Source organism: Arachis stenosperma, chromosome 4 (assembly GCF_014773155.1).
Source record: "Arachis stenosperma cultivar V10309 chromosome 4, arast.V10309.gnm1.PFL2, whole genome shotgun sequence".
NCBI classification, from domain to species: domain Eukaryota; kingdom Viridiplantae; phylum Streptophyta; class Magnoliopsida; order Fabales; family Fabaceae; genus Arachis; species Arachis stenosperma.
In genome coordinates, this window is record NC_080380.1 from 150,633,355 (window position 1) to 150,649,408 (window position 16,054).

General features: G+C 35.7%; 4 protein-coding genes across 4 annotated transcripts; 3 read left to right on the plus strand and 1 right to left on the minus strand.

Annotated features, from left to right (window-relative positions):
- The first annotated feature begins 1,935 nt into the window (after window positions 1–1,935).
- LOC130973016 (T-complex protein 1 subunit zeta 1) lies at window positions 1,936–6,677 on the plus strand. The gene is made up of 15 exons (XM_057897379.1): window positions 1,936–2,230; window positions 2,313–2,376; window positions 2,591–2,726; window positions 3,358–3,509; window positions 3,644–3,691; window positions 3,856–3,948; window positions 4,096–4,202; window positions 4,340–4,454; window positions 4,600–4,686; window positions 4,842–5,046; window positions 5,173–5,267; window positions 5,678–5,746; window positions 5,838–5,945; window positions 6,060–6,178; window positions 6,339–6,677. Exons 1-15 carry the CDS (start codon window positions 2,097–2,099, stop codon window positions 6,412–6,414), a joined length of 1,608 nt encoding a protein of 535 aa, XP_057753362.1. The 5' UTR covers window positions 1,936–2,096; the 3' UTR covers window positions 6,415–6,677.
- Window positions 6,678–6,775: 98 nt separating this feature from the next.
- On the minus strand, window positions 6,776–8,407 carry LOC130973018 (uncharacterized). The gene is made up of 3 exons (XM_057897381.1): window positions 8,254–8,407; window positions 8,010–8,157; window positions 6,776–7,329 (listed from the first exon to the last, which is right to left on the minus strand). Exons 1-3 carry the CDS (start codon window positions 8,306–8,308, stop codon window positions 7,251–7,253), a joined length of 282 nt encoding a protein of 93 aa, XP_057753364.1. The 5' UTR covers window positions 8,309–8,407; the 3' UTR covers window positions 6,776–7,250.
- A 150-nt stretch (window positions 8,408–8,557) lies between these two features.
- On the plus strand, window positions 8,558–11,047 carry LOC130973017 (2-alkenal reductase (NADP(+)-dependent)). Its single transcript, XM_057897380.1, has 5 exons — window positions 8,558–8,869; window positions 9,047–9,227; window positions 9,875–10,041; window positions 10,265–10,347; window positions 10,433–11,047. The coding sequence occupies exons 1-5, from the start codon at window positions 8,624–8,626 to the stop codon at window positions 10,809–10,811; spliced, it is 1,056 nt and encodes a 351-aa protein (XP_057753363.1). The 5' UTR covers window positions 8,558–8,623; the 3' UTR covers window positions 10,812–11,047.
- A 1,115-nt stretch (window positions 11,048–12,162) lies between these two features.
- On the plus strand, window positions 12,163–14,925 carry LOC130973926 (14-3-3-like protein A). Its single transcript, XM_057898622.1, has 5 exons — window positions 12,163–12,419; window positions 12,748–13,267; window positions 13,456–13,578; window positions 13,952–14,068; window positions 14,672–14,925. The coding sequence occupies exons 2-5, from the start codon at window positions 12,788–12,790 to the stop codon at window positions 14,732–14,734; spliced, it is 783 nt and encodes a 260-aa protein (XP_057754605.1). The 5' UTR covers window positions 12,163–12,419; window positions 12,748–12,787; the 3' UTR covers window positions 14,735–14,925.
- Window positions 14,926–16,054: the final 1,129 nt, after the last annotated feature.

Sequence of the window (16,054 nt, forward strand, 5' to 3'; positions counted from 1 at the left end):
CCTATTATTTTCATTGCCACATTGTCTACCACTCTGATCGCTTCTTTAATTTTCTTCTCCAAATTAATGTTCAGTAATTACTTCAGTTTCCATATGAGCGATGACGGTGACGGTGACATTGCCTGCTATACTAATAACTTGGATGCAAGGTTGAACCTGTCTACCAGTTTGGACCTGGGAAAAGAAGGAATGAAGTACTTGAACTCCATTCTAAATGATAATTTACATATGATGTCGAAGAATAATCTTTTCGTGGTGTCTTATTGAGGATGTGGAGGTGTATGTTTTTTGTGGGCGAAGTGGGGAGGAGGTGGGTATAGTAATCACAGATATTTGGAAAGTGTGTGGTCCATGACATATTGAGGTAGGTGTGACATGCCTAACATTTACACCATGGCTTGATCTTTGAGCTGAAGATGAGGAAGGAGAAGACGGAGAAGAAGACTGTGAAGGTGAAGAAGGAGAATAAGAATGTTAAGGTTATACGAGATATGATGAAAATTAGGGGAGAACAATGTCGTTTCCGAACAGAGGGGGCTAGAGATCATTTTGTCCTCTATTAGAGTTGTCAGTGACTATTTTGTCTTCTGTTAGAGTTATTAGGAACCATTTTGTCTTCTGTTAGAGTTGACGTAGCAAAAGACTTAAGTGTCTGACGGAGTTAATTATTAGAGACCAATCGAATAATTAATTTTAGTTAGGAATTAAAGTGTCTAGTTTGAAATTCTTTGAGAACCAAAATGGTTATATACTCTATTTATTTTACACATAAGTAGTAGTTAGCAAAGAAATAATATTTCTTAATTTTATGCAAAATCTTTATTTTATTTAACTCAATAAAATTGTATCCAAACTAATGAGTTATACCTCAAATGACATAGTCTCTCTATACTTACTTAAAGGTTGTGAGTTCGAGTCTCTCTTTGATTAAAAAAAATTGTATCCACGAGAAAAAAATGAAGGCAATAAACCACATCTACATGATATAGAGCTTAATAAGTGATAATATAAGAGAAATATTTTTATTTAATATAGTTTAATATTTACATTATATTATGCTAAAATATTAAATATTAAAATGAAAAAAATTTTAATGGTTTACAGAAGAAAATTGAATTTAACTTTTTTTTTTAATTTTTAAACTGTGTCCTCAAATCTCTTTTGAAATAATGAGAGTGATTTGATTTATCAATTATACATAATATAATTATTTTTGTCTCGTAATGAATACAATAAAATGGAACGAAAAAAATTTACATCATTATGTATCCTCGTTCAATCACTTAATACAATAGCGTATATTTAGTTTTCAATATAATAATGATAGAATTTTCATTATATTTTCAAAAATTATAAACACCAATTATTTAAAATTCACCTAATCCTACCAAAAAACTCACAAATTTTTAATCAAATTTATTTCGGTTAAACTCTCTAGAGTAAATTCTCAATACTAAGTACTTATTTAACTTTAACAAAGAAAATCTCTCTAATTCATGATACAAAATAAAAAATTATGCCAAAAAAGTTTGACATAATCTAAAGTTTTTTTTCCAAATTCAATTTTTTTTATTTTTTTTAATGACTTTTACTAATACTTCACTAATATATCTTTTTTTATTGAAACAACAAAAGATAAATTAAGAAAAGTTAAATATTCAATGTGTAGCAATATTTTTTATTTGATTAATGGTTGTTAAATTGAATTCTTTATCGCAGCAATCTCTTTCTTGGCCCAAAACTTGAAAATTGAGAGGGAGCTGACAAAAAAAATAAAATGAAACCAAAAACTCATCAGACCCACCAAAAAAAAAACAGAGCACACAAAGGAGAGGGTATTGGCCAAAAACAAAAACAGAGCTCACAAACGAGAGTGTCTTGACCAAAAAAAAAAAAAACAGAGCTCACAAACGAGTTTGTGAACTGTGAAGTGACGAGTGGCGAGTTCCAGAGAGTTGAAACTTGAAACCCCTAAAAAACCCTCTTCCACCTCCTCCATTTGTATATTGCTTCTACTTCAAATCACTGCACTCACTCACTCACTCGCCCTATACATCAAATCACGGTCGAAAAAGGAAAACACAGAAGCGAAAACGATGTCGCTGCGAGTGCTGAACCCTAACGCCGAAGTGCTGAACAAATCTGCGGCACTTCACATGAACATCAATGCCGCTAAGGGTTTGCAAGATGTCCTCAAGACCAACCTCGGCCCGAAAGGAACCATTAAAATGTATACACTTCTTCTTCTCTATTTCTTCTGTTCCTTTTTCTTCTCTCACTTTCATTCTGTTCCGTCATTCGTTCGTTTTCAGGCTCGTTGGTGGCGCCGGAGATATTAAACTCACCAAGGATGGCAACACTCTCCTCAAAGAGATGGTTACCTTCTTTTTTCTTTTCATTTCTTTTGTTTCGTTAACTGTTTTAGTGTTCTGATCTGTCTATACACGTTTGAGTACCTTAGCTTATTTAAGTTCAGATTAGCTCACAATAGAAAGCTTTTCGGTGCAACTTTTATAGATTCCATTTTTGTTTCCTTATATTTTTATTTGTCAGAACACTGATGATGTTTGATTTGCTGTTGTGGGTGCAGCAAATCCAGAACCCAACTGCTATAATGATTGCTAGGACGGCGGTTGCTCAGGATGATATTAGTGGAGATGGCACCACTTCCACTGTCATCTTCATTGGTGAACTTATGAAGCAATCCGAGCGTTACATTGATGAAGGTTAATCAGTTTCTGATACTCTGATGCCTGTAATTTTACTCCCAAATGGCAATGAAGTTTTGGTTGCACACCTGGTAACTTATTGTGTGTTTGTAATGAAGCACAGTGGATTTATCTCTTCTAACTATTGTGGTGAATTTTAAAGGGAAAGATATTAGATCTCAAATAGTTTAATTGAAAATGAAAAATCAATGTTTAGATTATTTCAAACGATTTGTGGTGCTGACATCTATATCTTGCATAATTTCAAACTATTAGTTTGCTTGTCAACCGTTGAGATTGTTCACTTTTTCACTTATCTTTTGAAATGCACTTCGAACATTTGAGGAAATCAAATCCACTACAGTTTTTGAAGTACTTTAGCTTCTTGTACTGCACCTGAACAATGTGGTTTAACAATTATTCAAGGCCTTCTCTTTCAATAAGAAAAAGATAGTTCACTATGGGCAAGGTGATATTAAATGTAAATATGTAATCATATATAGTATCCAATAAATAAATGTAATCATATACTATAAAAGGTTTAGTTGCAAAGAGATGTCCTTTAAAATGTGTGTGGAAGTACCTAATTATTTCATTTCCCCCATCTACTCCTTACAGCATGATTAAGATGACTATTTGCATCTTCTAGGTATGCATCCACGCATGTTGGTTGATGGTTTTGAGATTGCTAAAAAAGCAACCCTGCAGTTCCTTGAGAAGTTTAAGACTCCTGTTGTGATGGGTGACGAGCCTGACAAAGAGATTCTCAAGATGGTAGCAAGAACAACAGTAAGGACAAAGGTAAACCATAATTTGTCTTATCTTTGTTTTAGATGACATTTGGTCATATTACAGACCAAATAAACAAATAAATACTTTTCATTCTCAACATAACAGTTGTATATTTTTTTAATTCATTTCTGTCATGTTTGCAGCTTTATGAGTCACTTGCAGATAAATTGACTGATATAATTGTGAATGCGGTGAGTACACATTGAGTTGTTAACATTTTCAATCCTTGTTTACAAATTAAATATGATGCATTTTAGTTTATTTATTTTGCTTGGTCATTTGAATAAGCAGATTTTGAGACTCACTGGGCCTCCTACAATTGAGTGTTTAGTGAATTTTGGTTTTACAATGATAGGTTCTGTGCATTAGGAAGCCTGAGGAAGCAATTGATCTTTTTATGGTGGAGATCATGCACATGCGGCACAAATTTGATGTTGACACACGCTTGGTATGCATGCATGCTAACTATCATTGATTATATTTGTTATGCTTCATTAGTAACATTGCCCTTTAGGTGCTAATTTTACCTTTGCAGTTCATCAGATCAATATTTCTTGCAATCAATCAGTTGATTAAATGGTTTTCATTTTTATAGGTTGAGGGTCTTGTCCTTGATCATGGTTCTAGGCATCCTGATATGAAGCGACGTGCAGAGAATTGCTACATATTGACTTGCAACGTGTCTTTGGAGTATGAAAAAAGGTAATCAAGTGAAACTGATACTAGTGATTATGATTTATCAAATTGTGTTTCACCAAACTTACATGCTTATGCCCACCTTCATATATGATGTCAGGCCATTGTCTGTTAGACTGATCAAATGAGTTTTTCCTCTACAGTGAGATAAATGCAGGCTTTTTCTACTCAAATGCGGAACAGAGGGAAGCTATGGTTGCAGCTGAAAGGCGTTCTGTTGATGAGAGAGTTAAAAAAATCATTGAACTGAAAAATAAGGTAGATATGTAGAAGGGACTTTCTCATATATGTTGGTACCTATAGTTTACTTTGTAGCCACAAATTTTTGTCTCTGCTGTAATGGCATTAACTTTAATTCGATGATTCAGCTCTTCTCAAATTGACCCCATACTTATGTATGCAGGTTTGTTCCGGTAATGATAGCAATTTTGTTGTGATCAATCAAAAAGGAATTGATCCCCCATCACTTGATATGCTTGCAAGGGAAGGAGTAAGTAAAATTATTATCTCTAGATTTTTTCTCCATTTATTTTAAATTTTACCAATATTGTGAACATAGCTCTTTTCCCTCTTCTTTTAATTCTTTACTGTTTTTTTAAAAACCTTGTGTATTCTGTCTGCTGATTGATTTTTCTTTTACTCTAGATAATTGCCCTTCGGAGAGCAAAGAGGAGAAACATGGAAAGATTGGTTTTGGCCTGTGGAGGAGAAGCTGTAAACTCTGTAGATGATTTGACTCCAGAATGTTTGGGTTGGGCAGGGTTGGTATACGAACACGTTCTTGGTGAAGAGAAATATACATTTGTGGAAAATGTGAAGAATCCTTCTTCCTGCACAATCTTGATTAAGGGTACACTATATATTTTAAACGAGTTTGTTTTTCATCTTTTTTGTTCATCTTTCTAGCATTTTGTTGATTTGGTTCTGCTGGTGGATTTAAGATGAGATAATATGGAATAATGTTGTACCGGTACAGGTCCTAATGACCATACAATAGCTCAAATTAAAGATGCTGTTCGTGATGGTTTGAGGGCAGTCAAGAACACCATTGAAGATGAATCTGTTGTTTTGGTAAGATTCGTTCCCCGCTTAAATATTTGTTCTTGTGATTCCTGCTCTTGTGTATTATAATATTATAACCCCCTCATGTATGCTTGAGTTGGATCTAAGGGAAAATGAATATGATTTTACGATTTCTTGGGCAAAAGTGTTTTTTATTTGCCAGTCATTGATTGAATGGTTCTGAGAGTTTTATTGTTGCCTTTAAATATTTGTGCTTGAATCCAATTGTTTGGAGTAGTTAATGAACGGAATGAAAGATTTATAGCTAAATTCATGTTGAATAAAAGGAATTATGCTTCTACCTCTTTATAATAGTATTTCATAGAATTCATACCTCCTACAACACACAACTATGATTTGCCAGTTCGTGGTTATGATGTTTATGATAGGCTTGACATGTATTTACTTGTCATCTTCAGGGTGCTGGTGCATTTGAAGTTGCTGCTAGGCAATATCTGATTAATGAAGTTAAGAAAACAGTCCAAGGGGTAATACAAATATCTCATGTCTTCCAATTATGTACTGTTATTCAATTATCATTTGCATATTCTGATGATGATGCTTATCAACTCAAAACAGCGAGCCCAACTTGGTGTCGAGGCTTTTGCTGATGCACTTCTTGTTGTGCCAAAGACGCTCGCAGAGAACTCTGGACTTGATACTCAAGATGTGATTATTGCCCTCACAGTATGCCTTCCTCTGCCTTTTCGCGCTTGTCTTCACCTGAATGTTATTTTGTTTATATTTATTCTGTAGGAGCGAGATTTGTAGTATTGTTGTACATGTTGACTGCTGTTTCAGGGAGAGCATGACAGAGGGAATGTTGTGGGATTGAGCCAAAACACCGGAGAACCTATTGATCCTCAAATGGAGGGTATTTTTGACAACTACTCTGTGAAGCGTCAAATCATAAACTCAGGGTATGTTTGAACTTTGCTATTGCTCATTCGTTGGATTAAGATATAATGCATCTATTATATCCTATTTTATATTTTCAGAATGGGCAACCATCTAAAATGTTCTTTATGTTTGCACCAGTTTGTTTACAATTGAATTTGATCAAGTAAATGTCTTTTGCAGGCCTGTAATAGCATCGCAGTTGCTATTGGTGGATGAAGTAATTCGTGCTGGACGGAACATGCGGAAGCCAACTTAGATTTCTTTCTCACCTGAAGCTTCTCTTTGGAATTTGGTTGTTATTTTCCTGAGGTGACAACAGCTATCGTTCGGATTGTTTTGACTCCTTCCGCTCTAATTTTAACTTGAAAATGAACCTATATTTTGTTTTGATTTGGTTGTCTTTTTTGTCCTAAGATTTTGTAAAATATCAGATTCTATTGTGACTAAATGTTGGATCTCTTAAAATCTGTAAGCATAGTTTTTTACTTTATTTAGTGGAAGTGAATTTTACCTGCGAAAGTAGCTTTGGTTTCTGGGGTTTTTGTCATTTTCATTTTGGTCTTACAGTTCACATTGCTCAAGGTACGACATTTTGTTCCAAAATGGCAATCATCTCGTGTTTCTATAATACAAAGCATTCCAATCCAACTATCCAAGTATTAGAAAATCTCAATCGGCTTACAATACAGAGAAACTAGTTTAATATGTGTTCAATGTAAAAACATAAAAAACAAGAAAGCCAATTTGTTTCGGCTAAACGATGAGTCATGAGACAACAGCTCTGTCTGGATTATTCAAGCCACGGAGTGAAATAAATGCATTGGAAAGCTTTAAACAAAGAAAATCAAGACTTAAACTCAATATATCTATTTCCCCTCAAATAACCTCTCAAGTCCTGACTTCAATTCCTTCTACTACTAGAATATTTCATGCGCAAGAATCATCAAACATTTTGGAAGTTCTTTCATTCTTGTTCTAACTGAATCCAAATTTCTGGAAAGTTTACAAACACAAGGATGGTTCGAATGCACCATGCACCAGCTTAATTGAGCATATGACAATCTTTGGCATTCGCATCGGCATTTAACTAGGCTAGACTCTAGCAGTGCCCTCCACACCATGTTGTAGCATGTAGTCTTTCTTCATTTCCTCCAGAACTGTATCATTAGTGCTGTGAAAAATAGAACACAAAGAAAAGGGTCCATCACTACATTTACAACACTAGAATCTAAATTGTGTGTGCATGTAAAAGCAAGTTGATGATAATGCCACAGGAAAGAGCCAATGACAAATCAAATATGCAGGAGGAATGAGTATTGCTTGTGTTTAGAACTAAACGAAAAATAATGCTTATATCTATTCGGGCACCTGATCAACTACGTGTGCTGTATTTCAAAGAAACACATAATTCTAAACCACAAAAGTAATAGTTCCAAAAACACCTAACCAATACGTTGCTAAGAACTCTGAACTTTGGGCCACTAATGCAAAACGGAGTGTGCGATTCAGGCAGTAGGGAACATGATTACATATACTTCTAAACCATAAAAGGTGTTCAATATTAATGGAAAGGTGAGCTTGAAAAATAACCTTTTTAACCTTAATGTTAATAGTTAGTTTTCCTTCATGAGCCTTGAAGGTGAAAAGTCCATTTAACTGAGTTACAAACATTCTTAAACTTTGCATATCTTGTCTGAGCAACAGAATAACTAGATGGAAGATGCAAAACAAGTTAAGAAATATCCAGAATCCGAATCATATAACTAAAATGGCTTATTAGATATGCAAATATAACAAAACAACAACAACATTCACACAACACTTTATCGAGAGAGAGAGAGAGAGAGATACAATTGATGAAGACAATCATTCAATTCTTTAGCTTGCTTCCGACACTGCCAAACGACAGAGATGGTTTTGCCAGAGGCGCATTGAGCATATTTGGAAGTGTATTGATCACACTCTTTCAGGGCCTTCTGTTTCATTTTGCTGCGCAAAGCTGCACAAAAACAAAAAGAAATTCATGAGTACAAAAAGCGTACAACTGCAAATTGATTATGAAAAAATTAGGGCTTGGAAAAAATATGCAGTCGACCTTCTTCCACTTTCTTCTTGACATGATTCTCTCGCGCCTCTTGTACGTACCCCATTCAGATTCCTCCTCTTCTTCTTCTTCTTCGTCAAATCGCAGTAGCAATCCCTCAAACTCGAAGAAGAAAACGACCGAGCACCTAGCTAGCTGCATAGCTTTCTCCAGCTCCCATACGGGGTGGCCCAAATAATTTGTTTGAGGCCCAATATGGCCCAAAATAAAAAGCCCAAACTGTGAAGAGCCCAACAACTACCTACCCTGTGCTGGCTTGCTTTTTGGTAGAGTGGTAGGTACGTAGCTTCAGTACATTGAAGTCACACGTGCTTCTATATAGGTTTGTAATGATCGAAGAAGAAACTGAAAGAAAGGGATCATGTCGGAAGAAGCTGTAGTAATGGAGAACAAGCAGGTTATATTCAAAGGCTACATAGATGGAGTTCCTCACGAAACCGACATGGAATTGAAGGTCTCCAAAATAGACCTCAGTAAGGTTCAGGGATCAGGATCAGGATCAGGATCCATCCTCGTCAAGAATCTTTATCTCTCTTGCGACCCTTACATGCGCGGTCGCATGCGTGATTTCCGTGAATCTTATATTCCCCCCTTTGTTCCTGGCCAGGTGAATCAGCAAGAGCAAACTATATATATGATTTGATTTTTCTTTTTCTTATCTGGTTCAGTGAGTATAGTATGAGTAGGAGCATACGACACGTGTAGGCAACAAAAAATAATAGGAATTATTTACAGGATTATTGTTGTTACTAACAAGAATAGCATGTGTATTTTGATGATGAAGGCGCTTGAAGGATTCGGGGTATGTAAAGTTATACACTCTGATAATCCGAATTTCAAGCCTGGGGATTACATTTCTGGATTTACGGGCTGGGAGGAGTATAGTTTGATCCAAAAAACTGAGCAGTTGAGAAAAGTCCAACCAGATGATCACATTCCTCTCTCCTTCCATATCGGTCTTCTTGGTATTGTCACACTTTATCTGCTTCACATTATTTATTTCTTTCTAGTGTCTTCTATCTTGGATGCTTTCTCTTCTCTTGTGTATGGCTGCGTTTGTTTGTTTTTAAAATAGGATAAGACAAGACACTGAGAACATGACTAACGGAGAGAAATACAAAATTTTGTGTTGTATTCTGTTTGGTGATAAACTAGAACAAATTATGAAAATTAAATTAAATTTTATTTTTTTTCATTCAAAAAATTTGAGATGAAAAATATAATAATAAAAAATATAATTATGAAAAATTAACAAGAATAATGAAAAAAAATAAAAAATAATTTGTGTCCTTTGTTAATGTCTCCGTGTCCTTTCTGTCAGGATGAACACAAAATATACTAATTCAATGTCTCTGGACACATTATCTCTATCTATGTCTCCTTTGCCAAATACGATTTTGTGTCTCAGTGTTCTGTCTCTTTAAACAAACGCAGTCTATAGGACAATCGTTGAGGTTCCTGTTTCAAAACTATAGTTAGGGAATAAAATTGTTGAGGAATTAGCTTCCTTTGAGTTCTGAAACCACCTTGTATATCATCTGGCTATAGTATACTGGAGTTGTGTTTTTCCTTCATTCTGATTTATTTATGGCAATGAAATCAAATTTTGCAGGAATGCCAGGGTTTACTGCTTATGCAGGATTTTACGAGGTGTGCACGCCGCAGAAAGGAGAATATGTTTTTGTATCAGCTGCATCAGGTGCTGTAGGGCAGCTAGTAGGCCAACTTGCCAAGCTTCATGGCTGCTATGTAGTTGGAAGTGCTGGCTCAAAGGAAAAGGTAAGGTATTATTTTTAGCATAATCATTGATGCATACATATATATTATTGCTCCAAAATCAGCCACCAGTATAAAATACATGTTGTAATATAAATACGCATTGAAAATAAATTAGACCACACATGTATTTATACACAAATACATTGGTGATTGATTTTGGTAAATAGTATTTTTGATATACTATATATAGTTTAGTTGAGTTGCTCTTTGAATCTGTAATTAGGTTGACCTCCTAAAGAACAAGCTTGGATTCGACGAAGCTTTTAACTACAAGGAAGAATCGGACCTGAATGCAGCTCTACAAAGGTAGGCATGAGTCATTTGTGTTAACAGAGTGATATATGGTGGAGGTGATTATGAAAACTTGCATTGGTGGTGGGTGAATTGACAGGTATTTTCCGCAAGGAATTGACATATACTTTGACAATGTGGGTGGGGAAATGCTTGATGCTGCACTACTCAACATGAGGATTCATGGTAGGATTGCAGTTTGTGGGATGGTGTCTCAGCAGAGCCTTTCTAAGCCCAAAGGGATTTACAACTTAATGAATCTTATAATAAAGCGCATCAAGATGCAGGGGTTTTTGCAGAGCGATTACTTGCACTTGTATCCGCGCTTCTTGGAAGAAGTTTCCAGATACTACAAGGAAGGAAAGATTGTTTACATTGAAGACATGAATGAAGGCTTGGAAAGTGCTCCATCCGCTTTTGTTGGACTTTTCCTTGGCAAGAATGTTGGCAAACAAGTCATTCGTGTCGCCCATGAATGAATGATCACTTTTCATGCTTACTATGTTGTAATCATATATATATATTCATTGAAAATTTGTTGGGTGAACTTGACAAGCTGAGAGAGAGACAGAGATTCTACCATCCTAGCAAAATTCTTGCTCCATAGTGTTTGTGTAATGTGCTATTGCCTTTTATACAAAGCCTTATTTTCTCAAGTCGCTACCAAAAAATAATTGTGTATTACCTTTCATTGAATGAGATTGATCTTCGCACATGAAGCTTTGAGAGTAGCAAGTTTTCACAGTTTTGTGTAATCAGAGATTCAGAGTATTTAAATATTCGTTAAGTGCTTGAATAAAGTTTTTAGGAAAAATCAATTAATTGTTCACTATTTTTTCCTAAAGAGTGAAGATTACCCAATATTCATCTATAGAAAATTAGAAATAGGTAACAAGTGATGGCTTGTTTAAACGATTTATCATAAATATCCTCTAGTATTCTTGTATATTCTTTCTTTCTGTGTTTTGGTTTCCGATAAGTCAGATACGCACGAAATTCGAACTTCCGGCACTTGTTTAAACCGACGAGTGAGCTAGTCACTCGACCAACTCAATTGGTTTTTTTTATTTGTTTTTGGGGCAGATATGTACTCTTTTTATGTTTTTGGTCAGAATATATTCTTCCATTCTAATTTGGAGTTATGGCTACACTTCCAGAACTTGATCCAATGAATATGGGCTTGGCTGATATGGTATAGGCTTCGGGTATCAAACTGAAAAAGGCTTTTTGATACTTCTAAAGTCCAATTATCAACGGGCTAGCAACCTTTCTAGCCTAGGTTGTTTTTGGGATAGAACAGCTTCGGTAGTACACTTAATTTTAATCACATCAATTACTTGAACATCAAGATAAGTTCAGACTTAAGAATTAACACGAATTTGAATTCTCTCGATTTTTTTTTTTGTCACTTGATAGAATAAAGTATGATCTTGCACCATTAATTTATAAGTGAGATAAAAAATATAAAAAAAATTATTAAAAGATAAATCACACTTTTTTTTTCAATTAAAAAAAAAAGTCCTATATCATATCATACTTTTCGTGCATGGTTTTATTTGAGCCAAAAGTCCTATATTCACAATGCACATTCTCGAAGCTGCTTGTTCATACACCACCCAAATTGAAGATTTTAGCATATCACTAAATAAATGAATATTGATAACTTAAATTTTGGTCTTTAGTCAATAAAAAATTAATAATTCCCTTAATCTATTAGTAGGAGGAGGCAAAAAAATGGATGGACCCTATGAGAAGAGACAAGACCCAACTCACTTGCATGGCTGGCTTTTCGGCCATTTAGGAAAATCCAACATCGCTGATTCTTTGACCCAAAAAAAATCAAGAGAGAGAAAACGGTGACCGGTGATAGAGGATTAGCGGGTCAACTCTTCAATGGAATCTCCGCTGCCCCCCTTACGTGTCTCTTTTCTAATTTCAAAATCAAACGCACGCACTCTCTTTCTTCATAGCAGTTTTTAATTTCAACTCTCTTTATTAGGGTTACGGTCGTTCTCTTTATTTCGCTCTTTACCTCTCGATTCCCTTTGTTCTTCTCTGGTTCCATTCCCCGAGATCTGCATCTCTAGGTTTTCATCTTTCTCACCCAAAACCACTATTATTATTCTGTTTAGCTTCTCTAAAATCGAAAGTAATTTCCGTATAAGTTTAAATTCACGTTTTGTTGTTTCTCGTTCTGATTTCATGTACTGAGACTCCATTTTGTGGTCCTGCGTCTTGATTATTCCGTTAGTGTAATTCCGAACATGTTTGTTTCCCCTGGAAAATTTTCCAAAATAAAACCGGATAAAAAATTTCTGAAATTCCGGAAAAAATTATGCGATGATAAGTAGCTACTTGTTCTCACATTTCTTTTCTTGCTTTGTTTTTTTGTTAAATTATTTTGTACTTTTTTAGTTGCAGGAGTAATCGTTGAGAAACTCGCGAACTGAAAAAAATGGCGGAATCATCTCGCGAGGAGAACGTGTACATGGCAAAGCTTGCGGAGCAGGCGGAGCGATACGAGGAGATGGTGGAGTTCATGGAGAAGGTGGCGAAGTCTTCTGACAACGAAGAGCTGACGGTGGAGGAGAGGAACCTGCTGTCAGTTGCTTACAAGAACGTTATCGGTGCGAGGAGGGCTTCGTGGAGGATCATCTCGTCGATTGAGCAGAAGGAGGAGAGTAGGGGAAACGAGGACCATGTTGCAACCATCAAGGAGTATAGGGGAAAGATTGAAGCTGAGCTCAGCAAGATCTGTGATGGCATTTTGAACCTCCTTGAGTCCAACCTTGTGCCCTCTGCTACCACCCCTGAGTCCAAAGTGTTCTACCTCAAGATGAAGGGTGATTATCATAGGTACCTCGCTGAGTTCAAGACTGCTGCAGAGAGAAAAGAAGCTGCTGAGAGTACTTTGTTAGCTTACAAGTCTGCTCAGGTGTATTCATGTTGCTTTCATGATCTGAGGAATTATTCTTTATTAGAGCAGTAATCTTAGTTTGTCAATTATAAACCTTAATTAGTGTGCGACTTGCGACTGTGCTGTTATAGCTTTTGTGATTGTTTAGATGTTTTAATGGGATAGTAGTTGTTTCTGAACTCTAAATGTGTGATTCTTTGATGCAGGATATTGCTCTTGCAGACCTTCCTCCTACTCACCCGATAAGGCTGGGTCTGGCACTCAATTTCTCTGTGTTCTATTATGAAATTCTTAACTCACCAGATCGTGCTTGTAATCTCGCCAAGCAGGTATTGTTTCTACCCACTTTATGTTCTATTGTAAATAAAGTCCATTTTTGAACATAGTTTATATAGAAATCAGAAAACCTGAATGTCAAATGTAATTGTAAGCTTTTTAGTGAGAAAATGCAGTATTCTAGTTCTCTTAGTAGATTGAATTTTGCATTTTTGTATTCATTTCATTATTATTTAAGAATGCTGATGCAGCAAGCAATATATTTATCTTAAGTGTTTGCCAGTTGCATCAATATCCCATTATGATGATGATGTGTCTTAAAAGCTCTAAACTATACACCGTTTTTTCATGATAACTTGGCTGTTATTCCCTGCGAACTCTTATCTGTTCTCTTTAGTGATTACTTAAAACGCTTATATGTGGCAGGCATTTGATGAAGCAATTGCTGAGCTTGACACCTTGGGTGAAGAATCATACAAGGACAGTACCTTGATCATGCAACTTCTCAGAGACAATCTGACTTTGTGGACATCTGATATCACGGTCTCTCTCTCTCTCTCTCTCTCTCTCTCTCTCTCTCTCTCTCTCTCTCTCTCTCTCTCTCTCTCTCTCTCTCTCTCTCATGTGTGGGTGTGTGTTTTTACACTGAATATTTCTTGACTTGTCTGTGGTTGTTAAAGATTAACAACAAAGTATATTGTCTTTTCAAATCTTTATTCAAAAGCAAACTTGTTCTATGGAAGAGCTTGAAACAAATTTAAACAAGTTTAGTTGTACTATTTTGTATTTTAAATAACTTTTGTTTTGAGCATCATTTCTGTCTCAAGCTTTGTTCCTGGCTTGCTGCCTTGTAGTAGTGTCTAGGTGTTAGGCTCATTTCTTATTGACTCGCAAAATTTCATCCTCGAACTTGCCTCAACAATGAAACATACCATTCCACATATTCTTACTGTAGTTATAATGGATTACTTGTGTTTGTTTTAATAATTTATGTAGATCTTTGTGTGCCCCTGCACACACGCATAGTAATAGTAATTGCAATTGACAGTATCTCAATCTTCTCTGTCAATTCTCATCAGTTTGAGATAATACTCTATGTTTGTGTCTCCCAAGTTTTTTAATTTGAATTTGCTCTTAATATTTCAGGATGAAGCTGGAGATGAGATCAAGGAAACATCTAAGCAACAACCAGGCGAGGGGCAGCAGTAGCATGGTAGTTCATGGGATATGAAATTCTGTACTTCACTGGTTAATATAGATTCCGTCTGTGTTGCTATAGTAGGGTTGTATTTACAGATTTCTATCATTTCAAGTACGGGTTGTGCTTGTGATTTCCAATGTTTCAATGAATTCATGTATGTGTTTTTTATTGATCAGAATGTGTCTTGGTTGTTTAGTGATTTACTCATTTTCGATGTTTTTAAATAGAATGTTTGGCGTTCTTTTGATATCATCGTTCACCTATATTGCTGCAAGTTTTGGTTGCTAGATCACTTTTCGGGTGCTTCTGTTGTATCAGGGTAATATTGTTTTACCAATTCAGATTCTGAACCCACTTTATGGTTAATGTTATAAACACAGATAAATCTGTGCATGTCATGCGCTGAGTGATTTCAACTTTGCGGTGACTCGAGAAAATGTCAAATGTTTGGAAGTAGTTAATCAGTTTTTTATTTGGAGGATCAAATCGCTTACATGTAATTTTAGGGATCAGATACATTTTGGGTCAACAAGGTGCATACTCTTTAAGAGGGTTAAACGTCTCATGTATAAATGGTTTGTAAAATGGATCTTCCACGATAAGATATTTGATGAGTGATGAGTGATGATTATAAACAAACAATTGCTCTCATTATTAGCGTGGGCGCCTGTAATGGTAGTATGGTGCTAAACTCGGTCTACATTAAGAATGTTGAAAGTCATCGCATCAAAATATGAAATCTACACCAGAAAAAAAAATTGAAATGGTTTCTTTAAGCTTTACTACATTTGTCCGCTACTTTAGCTAGATATTGCAAACGGTGGATGGCTTTCTACATTTTGTACTGAAATGGATAGATGAAGATGAAGATTAGACTCTGATGATATTATCTTGTTATGTGGACTAGGGTTGGGAAAGAGGGTGGCTTGGATTTGGTGATAGGTGACAAAGACAGTGAAATGGTACATTCAACTGTTTCTTCATAGGATTAGGCAAAGTATGGAGCATCTGTATTAATTAAGGTTGCAATCACTAAAGTACTAAAACCCTATTGTGGCATTCTCTGTTGTTTTTTTTTTTTTTGGGTATTGGCCCGGATTCAATAACAGCTCACTGTCCAACCCGGCCCGGTTTCAACCTGCTTTCCCTCTCCTAATACGCCTGAGACCTGTATCCATATCCTCCATTGATGGTGCTCTGATTAATCAGAATCGTCCCGGTAAGGGTATGCTCTGAACGATGGCCTCCGAATGGAAGCTCCCAACCCCTTCCATCTCATCAGTTTATGTTCCCTGTGACTATATTACATCTCTGCATTTATCTAACTC

What these genes read in the sequence shown, in the direction of transcription:
- LOC130973926 (XM_057898622.1), top strand. Translation starts at nt 12,788, where the DNA reads ATGGCGGAATCATCTCGCGAGGAGAACGTGTACATGGCAAAGCTTGCG. An exon ending in TAGCTTACAAGTCTGCTCAG is followed by an intron (nt 13,268 to 13,455) that starts GTGTATTCATGT and finishes TCTTTGATGCAG; the next exon opens with GATATTGCTCTTGCAGACCT. An exon ending in CTTGTAATCTCGCCAAGCAG is followed by an intron (nt 13,579 to 13,951) that starts GTATTGTTTCTA and finishes TATATGTGGCAG; the next exon opens with GCATTTGATGAAGCAATTGC.
- LOC130973018 (XM_057897381.1), bottom strand. Translation starts at nt 8,308, where the DNA reads ATGGGGTACGTACAAGAGGCGCGAGAGAATCATGTCAAGAAGAAAGTG. An exon ending in CAAGAAGAAAGTGGAAGAAG is followed by an intron (nt 8,158 to 8,253) that starts GTCGACTGCATA and finishes GTTTTTGTGCAG; the next exon opens with CTTTGCGCAGCAAAATGAAA. An exon ending in AATGATTGTCTTCATCAATT is followed by an intron (nt 7,330 to 8,009) that starts GTATCTCTCTCT and finishes TATTTTTCACAG; the next exon opens with CACTAATGATACAGTTCTGG.
- LOC130973016 (XM_057897379.1), top strand. Translation starts at nt 2,097, where the DNA reads ATGTCGCTGCGAGTGCTGAACCCTAACGCCGAAGTGCTGAACAAATCT. An exon ending in GAACAACAGTAAGGACAAAG is followed by an intron (nt 3,510 to 3,643) that starts GTAAACCATAAT and finishes TCATGTTTGCAG; the next exon opens with CTTTATGAGTCACTTGCAGA. An exon ending in TCTTTGGAGTATGAAAAAAG is followed by an intron (nt 4,203 to 4,339) that starts GTAATCAAGTGA and finishes TTTCCTCTACAG; the next exon opens with TGAGATAAATGCAGGCTTTT.
- LOC130973017 (XM_057897380.1), top strand. Translation starts at nt 8,624, where the DNA reads ATGTCGGAAGAAGCTGTAGTAATGGAGAACAAGCAGGTTATATTCAAA. An exon ending in GTGCTGGCTCAAAGGAAAAG is followed by an intron (nt 10,042 to 10,264) that starts GTAAGGTATTAT and finishes ATCTGTAATTAG; the next exon opens with GTTGACCTCCTAAAGAACAA. An exon ending in CTGAATGCAGCTCTACAAAG is followed by an intron (nt 10,348 to 10,432) that starts GTAGGCATGAGT and finishes GTGAATTGACAG; the next exon opens with GTATTTTCCGCAAGGAATTG.